The sequence below is a fragment of the Podarcis raffonei genome, chromosome 8 (assembly GCF_027172205.1).
Source record: "Podarcis raffonei isolate rPodRaf1 chromosome 8, rPodRaf1.pri, whole genome shotgun sequence".
Taxonomy (NCBI): Eukaryota; Metazoa; Chordata; class Lepidosauria; order Squamata; family Lacertidae; genus Podarcis; species Podarcis raffonei.
The window spans coordinates 32,845,480-32,855,452 of record NC_070609.1 but is presented as its reverse complement, the minus strand read 5'-3'; the positions used below and the strand labels follow the sequence as shown (position 1 = coordinate 32,855,452).

The 9,973-nt window shown below is 50.1% G+C and overlaps 1 protein-coding gene across 1 annotated transcript; it reads right to left on the bottom strand.

Moving 5' to 3' along the window:
* Window positions 1-4,680: 4,680 nt before the first annotated feature.
* Window positions 4,681-8,613, bottom strand: MARCKSL1 (MARCKS like 1). Its single transcript, XM_053398986.1, has 2 exons — window positions 8,242-8,613; window positions 4,681-6,229 (listed from the first exon to the last, which is right to left on the bottom strand). The coding sequence occupies exons 1-2, from the start codon at window positions 8,332-8,334 to the stop codon at window positions 5,576-5,578; spliced, it is 747 nt and encodes a 248-aa protein (XP_053254961.1). The 5' UTR covers window positions 8,335-8,613; the 3' UTR covers window positions 4,681-5,575.
* Window positions 8,614-9,973: the final 1,360 nt, after the last annotated feature.

The following is a 9,973-nucleotide window of genomic DNA, read 5'->3' as shown; positions in this document are numbered from 1 at the left end:
CTGCTTGTGTGTGTATTTATGACTATATATGTGATGTGAGCTGCTGTAGATGCCTGGTGAATTAGAATGAGACAATGTGGTCTTTATTTTACTAAAGCTTTTGACAAAGTCCCCCATGGTATTCTTGCAAAGAAGCTGATAAAATGTGGGCTGGACAAGGTAACTGTTAGGAAGGTTTGTAGTTGGTTGATGGACCAAACCGAAAGTGCTCACAAATGGTTCCTCCTCTTCCTGGAAGAAAGTGACAAGTGAGATGGTACAGAGTTCTGTCCTGGGCCTGTTGCCCAATGTCTTTATAAACAACTTAAAATAAATTGAGGGGATGTTCATCAAATTTGCCGATGACACTAAACTGCAAGGGATAGCTAGTGCCGCAGAAAATAATCTGAATACAAGATGACCTTAACAGATTGGAGAGCTGGGCCCAAACAAAATGAATTTCAATAGGGACAGATTTAAGGCTCTATACTTATGTACTGGGATGCGGGTGGTGCTGTGGGTAAAAGCCTCAGCGCCTAGGGCTTGCCGATCGAAAGGTCGGCGGTTCGAATCCCCGCGGCGGGGTGCGCTCCCGTTGCTCGGTCCCAGCGCCTGCCAACCTAGCAGTTCGAAAGCACCCCTGGGTGCAAATAGATAAATAGGGACCGCTTACCAGCGGGAAGGTAAACGGCGTTCAGTGTGCTGCGCTGGCTCGCCAGATGCAGCTTTGTCACGCTGGCCACGTGACCCGGAAGTGTCTCCGGACAGCGCTGGCCCCCGGCCTCTTGAGTGAGATGGGCGCACAACCCCAGAGTCTGTCAAGACTGGTCCGTACAGGCAGGGGTACCTTTACCTTTACCTTTTACTTATGTACTACTGGCAGGCCAGGTGTCCCCTGTGAAAAAGATCTATGGGTGAGTGGACCACAAACTTAACATGAGTCAACAGTGTGATGCAGCAGCAAAAAAGATAATTATTCTAGGCTGCATCAACGGAAGTATAGTGTCCAGATCAAAGCAAGTATTTATTTGATTTATTGAACTTATAATAATAAATTGCAAGTGATCCCATTCTTTTCAGCCTTGATCATACCACACCTGGAGTCCTGTGTCCAGTTTTGGGTGCCACAGTTTAAGGATAATGACAAGCTGGGTTGTGTGCAGAGGGCAACCAAGACCATAAAGGGTCTGGAAACCAAGCCACATGAGGAACAGTTGAGGGAGCTGGGTATGTTTAGCCTGGAAAAGAGGAGGTATGAGAGGAGATATGATAGCCATCTTCAAGTATCTAGAGTTGTCACATGGAGGATGGAGCAAGTTTTCTCCTGCTCTGGAGGCTAGGACCCAAATCAAAGGATTCAAGTTACAAGAAAGGAGATTCCAACTAAACGGCAAGAAGAACTTTGTGACAGTAAGAGCTGTTCAACAGTGCAAGATGTTGGTGGTGCTGGGTAGGTAACTGAAGGCCGTTAACATAATTAGCAGCTGAATCCCTTTTCAAAAGTAAACAGCAGGCATATGGACCTGACACAGCCTACCCACTCTCACCTTTTTCCAGGGGGAAAAGAACACCCATTCACACAAATAAGTTTCTTTCCTGCCCAACCCAATGAAAATAGAAGTATGGAAACCCCAGTCTGAACCAGGACCAGAAGGGCAGAGGGTTTAAAAGGCTAGTCTCCAACCTACCCATACAGCCACACCACACCCTTCAAGTTTCTTTATAAAAAGTGTCATTTCCTGCAGTTGTAAATTTTATGACTGTTGTTTACTTGGGCCATGTTTCTACAAACCTCGCATCTTTACCTATAAACATGCAAACTAGGATCAGCCCAGAAGTCCCCTGGGCATCCACATGACTGTAGGAATGGAAGAAAAGTAGCAGGGACCATTCCACGATTTAGCCCCGGCTGCTGGTATGTGAAGGTAGACTCCCTCTGAACACGGATGCTCTTAAGAGGCAGCATGGCTAGCAACTCTTCCTTGGTCTGTTCCAGAGGCTTTGCTTTTTCAAATGTTTTGTAGTAGCCATCACCCGCATTGTGTGCAGCATGCACTCTAGAAGTGAATAGTCCATTGTAACTACAGCCTTCATCCAAGTGCCAGCTTTACTTACCCTGGTCTGCAGGTTGGCCACACACTTCCTGTGCACTTTAAAAGCAGCAATCTGCTCCATGAGACAAAAGGGATGTTTTTCTATATTCCTGCTCACCAGCTACGGACACCTGCACAAAAGTAATCTTCTAGATGCCCAACCGCCATGAATGCTGCCATTTTGGACAAGGTTAAGAGGTAAAGAACTCCACAGGCTGTTTAAATAGACAAACACTTTTCCAGAACATACTACAGTGGTACCTCGGGTTACAGATGCTTCAGATTACAGACTTCGCTAACCCAGAAATAGTACCTCGGGTTAAGAACTTTGCTTCAGGATGAGAACAGAAATTGTGCTCCACCGGTGCAGCAGCAGCAGCAGGAGGCAACATTAGCTAAAGTAGTGCTTCAGGTTAAGAACAGACCTCCAGAACAAATTAAATCCTTAACCAGGGGTACCACTGTATATATTAAAAATTCGGGTTTAATTATAGAATTGGAAGAGACCACGAAGGTGATCTAGTCCAACCCCTTGCAATACAGGAAACGGCATTCCCATGAGCTCTGGTTTCCATCAGTGTTCCATTGCACCAGAAGCAGTTTAGTCATGTTGGTCACGTGACCCAGAAAGCTGTCTGTGGACCCAACGCCGGCTCCCTCAGCCTGAAAGCGAGATGAGCACCGCACCCCATAACTGACCTTAACTGCCCAGGGGCCTTAATACAGGAATCTTTTTGCCCAGCATGGGGCTTGAAGCCATGTCCCCGAGATAGTCTCATGTGCTGAGCTATGGTGGGGTGCACTGTTGGTATTCTCCCTTTCCAATATATGAGCAAACAAGATAATTCTCAGCCCTGCAAGTTATTGGATGACCCTGGGACTCTACATTACTTTGGCTTATGTACTTTGCAGGTTGCAAAGGTCATGTAGAAATTTGAGGGGATGGGCATTGGGGAAGAGAAGAACTTGAATTGCTACACTACTGGATTACTAGAGAAAGGTTGGTGTTTAAAAAAAAATCACTAGTTAAACACCTCCAAGTACACTTTTGTGGCATTCTTGCATATTCAACAAGGCCACAAAACTAAAAGAAAAACAAAACTGAAGCAAATTAGAAGGGGAAAACAACTGCATGAATAAGCCTCTCTCTCAAAGGGATATTAGAATTGGCAGGATTCTCCATTTACTACATTTGACACATACCCAATTTTTTTGATTTGAACAGTTGGTTTTAGATTTCATTTCAGAAACAAGCTGTTCCAAATTTTTTTTACACACTGCCCAGAAAGCAGGAATACAGTATACATAGCCCCATAGCAAATCTAAAATATTAACAGCTGCAGTGGTTAATGAAATACACACAGCTATTGTGCTGTGAAGCTTGTTTATCTAGTCTCTTGCAACCCATTTTTAGGTAGTTATACAGCTATACAGTTAAGTACCCATCCAGTTTGCCACCTTCACCTTAAGATTCTTGCTCTCCATCATATAGTAAAGGCAGCTGAAGCATTACAATGGCCGTTAAGAGACATCTCTGCCTGATCATGTAGGATGACTTAAAATGGCTGCCATACTGACTACACAACATGGGTGATGCTGGCTTATAAAGAGTGCCTCCACCAGGCTGCTTCCAATGGAGCAAAGCCCTAATCAATCCTACTCAAGAGCAGGGTCCCAGAGCATGTAGGCAGAGGATAAATATCCACCCCCCTTTTTTTACTCACCTGTAAGCTACCTGAGGCACCAGAGCTCCATCAAAGCTTGACTTCTCTTAGATGGTCACTATTATTGGCCCAACAGCACATAATATGAACAGTTTTACCAGTAGGTAGACATCACTCAAGGTGTGGCACCCATCAGCATTTGCAAATTCAATATTTAAGGTAGATACTGAAGCCATGTTCTGTTTGCAGGGCAGGGAGAAGGGGAAGATATAGGTATGTATAGCATCAAAGCATACATGGCTTGCATCAAGGAGGGGAGGGGAGACATTTGGCCTCCCAATCAAGTCAGGCAGCATGACAAGGTGAAATTATTTCTTACCTGCTAAGCAGGGAAGAGGGGGGAACCACAAATTCATTACAGGCCAGAAAGGGACAGATTAACAGTATTTGGGGGCTGCTCAATACACTGAAATTAACAAAGCTGCTATAGCAGATCCTTCAAATACATACAACAGCGCCTCTAGACATCTTCCCACTAGGCAGACTGCTGATCTTCCTTCCAAGACTAAGCCAAGTCTTGGGGGTTAGGGTTCCTCCCCTTCAGAAAATGAACTTTGTACTATTCCCACAGGGATACTGGCACATTAAGACACCCAGGATGCAAGCCTAGGCACTCTCACCCCCACTTTGCAAACTACTTCTGGAGTGGGTGAGGCCAACACCCAGCACTGGTATATGCAACTTGCAGATCCATACTTTGGAAAATGTGAAGAATGAACGTATGTAGGTAAAGGGTGTACTCCACACCCACCACTGAGGAATCCCAATAAGGGATTTGGGAGCTTAGCAAGTAAAAATTCTAGTTTTGTGTCAACAGCAATTTGACAGCACTCCTGAATAGACAGCCAGCATTCCTCAGATAATAAGGACCCAAGTCTAATCCATAAAGGGGTCACCATTTATTCCTTTCAAATGTTACAATAAGACCCATACAACTTTTTTTTTTTCATTTAGGAGTTAGAAAATTGCAGATCAGAAGTTGGGTCATTAAAAAATTATTTACAAAGACAATGAAACAAAAAACTGAAGTCACAGCATACAGCCAGCACTCTCCCTCACCCCCCTGCCCCCCCACCCAAGTGCCCCCCCTAAATAAACCCCAAAGAAGTTCTCCCTCTGAAGTCAAATTAAACACAGTGGACTTACAAGCTTTATAGTTTAAAGCCAAGAGCAAGACATTATAAAAAACTAACCAGATTAGCTTTTAAACTGTTGGTTTCTATAAAAAGCACAAAATACTTTTAAATGAAGTCAGAACCAGGAATGTAAACCAAGAAGAGATAAAAGAGAATATCCGTTTTGAAGAACGGTCAGTTGCTGGTTTATTGGACTCCTTTTCTTTTTGAAAAAGCTGCTTTGAGGATTAGTAGAAACAGAAGATCAGAGAGAGACCAGAACCCGGTGTTAATATCTGGAGTCTCATTAAACTGAGCAAATTTCCAGTTGCATCCAGGAACAGTATTTCCTCCATAAGAGTTTCAGAAGGATCTTAAGAATGCCTACTCCTGAGTGGTAGCGGTGGCTGTGCTGGGCACCAAGGATCCAAGTTGGTTTTTTGCTTAACTGTGTTGGATGAAGAGTGAGAAAAGGGGGAGGGGGACACTGGAGTGAAAGCTTGTCAGTTCTACGCCGAGAGACTTGTGTTTGTGGCAGTGTGTGTGGTGTGTGTGTTGTGTGAACAAGGCAGCAGTTCCAAAGGGGTTACTGGGGATGAGAAGGATGGCACAAATAAGTCTTTTTTCTTTTTTTTTAAGTTAGGTGGACATCATTAAGCTGCCTCTACTCTTCCTTCTGCTCAGCAGGTGCAGGACTGGGCTCCGCCTCTGCTGGTTTTGAGGTCTCTCCTGGCTTCGTGTCCTCCTGGCTCTCGCTGGGTGGCGGCTGCTGCTGCTTCTCCTCCTCCTCCTCCGGTCCTTCACTTGCCACTTCTCTCTTGCTCTCCGCTTCCTGCTGGCCCTCAGGGGCGGCCGCTGTAGCAGCCGGCTCAACTGGGGCGGCCGGCTTCTCTTCGGGGCTCTCCTCTTTGGTGGCAGCCTCCTGCTCCGACTCGCCTGCAGCACACGCCAGGTTCTCCTCCCCCTTGGCCTCCGCCTTGCCTTGCTCCTCGCTGGGGGAGGACACGGCTGAAGCGTCTCCGGCTTCCTTCTTGGTCTTCCGGAAGGAGATGCCGCTCAGCTTGAAGGACTTCTTAAAAGAGAACTTCTTCTTCTTCTTGGGGGTCTCTTTGGGAGCTGCGGCCGAATCCGTGGCCCCGTCTGCTGGCTTGGCTTCGGCCCCTTCGGTGACGGGGGCCGGCTCAATGGCATCACCGCTGCCCGCTTCTAGCTTGGCTTCCCCCTTGACCGGCTCCGCGGATCCGTTGCCGTTGAGTGGGGTGGTTTCTCCGTCAGCTTTGGGAGACACGTCCCCGTTGATCTTCACGTGGCCGTTCTCCTGATGGGAGAAGACAGAACTCGCTGTTTTTACAGGTATCAAGCCAGGTTTCAAAAGGCATTTTATTCAAGGAAGCTAAACCACTAAACTTCAATGAGAATTGCAGGAAAACCAACCAACCACCACCGCAGTACTGCCAGGCAAGACAATCCTAACACAGCCCCCCTCCCACTTTTTGGCTTTTCTAGCACATGCTTCAGGGACACACCCAAGTTGCAGGTAACCAGAGTGCCCGATGCGGAGAATGTAGGACAGAGCTTTGTACGACAGAGTCACCCATTACAGGAGATCCCCCAAATACTAGTCGCTGAAGGAGAGCAGGAGAGGGAGACTATGCTGCTTGTGGGCTTCCTACAAGCCACAGTGGACGCTGTTAGGGTGGGACCCTTGCCTGATCCAGGAGGGGCTCTTCTATTCTTACCGGCAAGAATAAAAATGCTTTGGATCTGTCTGCTAAAAGCCTAGTGGTCTCTGCTGTTGGCATGCCCAAAAGCAGCCTTCTATAAACTGAATTCCGTTCCTCTGCAGCCCCCCTCCAGCAATTTCTCCATAAACACGGGGTAGGGTACATTTCAAGGTGTTCCCCCCCCTCAATGCTCTCTACGATTTGTTAGGATCTAGCCGCCTATTTGAATGGCAGTGCAGAGAAGCAGGAGGGGGGCACAGAATAGAAATAACCCCATTCTACGCTACCACAAGGTGGCGCCCGCGCTCCAACAGCTTCTCGGGGCGCCCCGTGCGCGGTTGCAGAGGAGGGTGGGGGGAAGAGACGAGCGCCCGCGGGAAGCTCGCCTCGACCCAGGCAGCCAAACGCGCTCGGGGCGGCGGACGGACTACGAATCGGGAATTCCCACCCCATTCGGGAAATTGGCCCGTTGCAGTTTTGCTTTCCAGGCATGATGTTATAAAAAGCCCCTTGGATTTCTCCCTCTGACGGTGTTTGGGGAGAGACCGGGGGCGCGTAGGCGAAGCCCATTTCGGGGCTCGCCCGCGCCCCACGATTGCACAGAGCAGTTCCTACCCCCTCGTACAAAAAGGCTCCTCTGTGCACGTTCTACTCCAAAATCTGGGTCCCACCCGAGTCCAAAGATGGGGCGGCGACGCCTTTTTCCAGATCTCAGCTTTGCACTAAGAGCGCGCGAGCACGTCTATGTGCACCCGAGTCCGGCCTTTATCTTGCAAAATGCAAAAAAGGCTAGCAACCGCTTTGCTTTGCAAAATGCATAAAGATTCACCGCTTTTTTTTAACACCCCCCCAAATATGGCACGTGCCAAGCACCATATATTAAGCAAGCGATCTTCTCTGCTCTTCACCCCACCCCTGCCACAAAATGAAGCCCCCATCGGCGAGGGGTTTTCTGCCCCTCGATCCGAGTTATGCGGCGCGGCACAGCGCAGCCCCCTCCCCTCCCCCTGCCGCGGGTCGAGCCAGCCGGGTCCTTCCTTTGTTTCCTCTGCAAACAGCCCAGCCGCAGCCGAGCGAGCGAAGGAGGGGAGGGTCTCCGCTCCTTTCGCCGAGGAGGGAGCGCCAAACAAAGGCGGACCACGGCGCCACTGTCTCCAACGGATTGGGGGGGGCGGGAGAAAGCGTAAAGCGGGGCGCTGCTGCGCGGATCAGAACACAGCTAGAATTTTTTTTAAAAATCTCCTTTTATGCGAGGCGGTCGCAACTGAGCCCATTCAACGAGCGTGGCGGTTCAACGAGTTAAAAGCTGCTCGGAAATTCAAAACGCGCGTCCGGAGAAAGCGCACGGCAGTCAGCGCGAAAATAAAAGCGTCCACGAGAACGTGGCGCGGGCGGCCGTTCCTTCGAAGCCCAAAATCCGGATCGGTGCGATTGGGGAGTGGGGGGCGCAGGGAAGAGATCGAGTGTGACTATCTCTTCCCCCCTCCCCCGAGTTTCAGCCTAGACAATGGCATGGCGCGCGGGGGGGGGATTTCTAAGGAGACTGTTGGCCCCGTCCAGGGCGCGTAAGCTGAGGATCTAGCGCAGAGCGAGGAAGGAGACCCACCTGGCCGTTGGCCTTGGAGGGCGAGGCGTCCGCGGCGGCGGCATCCTGGGCCATCACGTCCCCCTTGGCGGCTTTCGAGCTGTGGCTCCCCATGGCTGCTGCGGAGCGAGGCGAGTCACACCCGAAGACGGCTCCGAAGTAACAATAATCCCAGGACGGAAGGGCGGGCGCTGGGCAGGAGCCCCGGGCGCGCCTTTGGCCAAGGCTCCCCCCGAGAGGAAAGAGCGCCCCCGGGAGGAGGAGGAGGAGCTGGGATCGGGTCCGACGGCTGCGGCGCACCCCCCTCGCTGTGCTCACTCCGGCTGTGCGCGACCGAGCGACCACCTCCACCGCCCGCCTCGTCGAAGCTGCGCTGCTTGAACTGCCGAGGCTGCGCCAAAGCGGCGGCTAATAAGAGCGCCCGGGCGGGGGGAGGCGGGGCCGGGCCTTTAAACCCCCGCCCAATGGGAGGCAGAGCCAGGCCTGGGGAGGGGTCTCTCCCGCCGGTGGGGAAGCGCTGGCGAGCGGCAGGGAGTGGCACGGCTGGGCAAGGGGGGACCCTGGCCCGGGGGAGCGTAAGCCAAAGGGGATCGCCGCCAGGGGAGGTGGGGACGGCGGTCTGGCACGTGGAGGGCGGTGGTCGGGGTGGGGCGGGGAGTTTTTACTGGCCAGCCTCTGGATGTTGGATGGATGTCTTGGTAACCTTGGGAGTCGTGGCGAATAAGAGTGCGCCTGAGCGAGTGCAGAGCGCACCTCGCTCCTCACAGCAGGTGGGCAAGAAGTGCTCTCCAGGTGTTTCTGAACTGTAGCTAGGGCTGGTGGGAATGATTGCAGCCTGAAACGTCTGGATGCTTCTGGATCGCCTGAGCTGGAGGAGTCCGTTCCAAAGGGCTGCACGGGATCACTGCCGCTGCTCTGTCCCTTGGGTTTTGGCTCCATCTAAAATGAAGCCAAAAGCCCATTCAGTACAGCATTGTATCCTCACAGCGGCTGCAGGACAAGAGTGCAGGAGCAGCACTTCCCACTTGTGATGTCCAGCAACTGGGGTATTCAGAGGCCAGTAAAGTTGGCCATCCAACCTCTGCTAAAAAGCCTCCAAGGAAGAAGAGTCCACCTCCCTCTGGAGAATCCCTCTGGAGCAGAAGGAAACGAGCTTGGTCCACCTTCCACATGACAGCCCGATAGATATTTGAAGATGGCTCTCATATCGCCTCTCACTCTTCTCTTTTCCAGGATTAACATACTCATTTCCCTCATCTGTTCCTCATAAAGCTTGGTTTCCAAGACGCTTTATGTTCTTGGTCACCCTTTGCACACGTTCTAGTTTGTCAATATCCTCCTTAAATTGTGGTGCCCAGAACTGTGGGAGATATTTATATTATTATTTATTTATACATACCCCACCTTTCTCCCTGACAGGACTCAAGGTGCTTACAGATAAAAACAAGAATTGCTAAAAACATAGAAAAATCAAATAATGAAAAAACAACAAAACACTGATAGAATTAAAAACTATATACATATACAAAATAGGTTTAAACCATACAAATAGTTGAAAACAGCATGGCACCAGCCCTTTAACTAAGGCAGTCAATTCCCAAAAACCTGTTGGAAGAACAAAGTTTTCACCTGCTGGCAGAAGGACAACAAGGAGGGAGGCGGCCTATTTTTTCTAGGAAGGGAGTTCCAAAGTCCGGCAGCAGAAACTGAGAAGGCCCTCTCCCATGTCCCTACCAAGAGAAGGGCCTCCCCT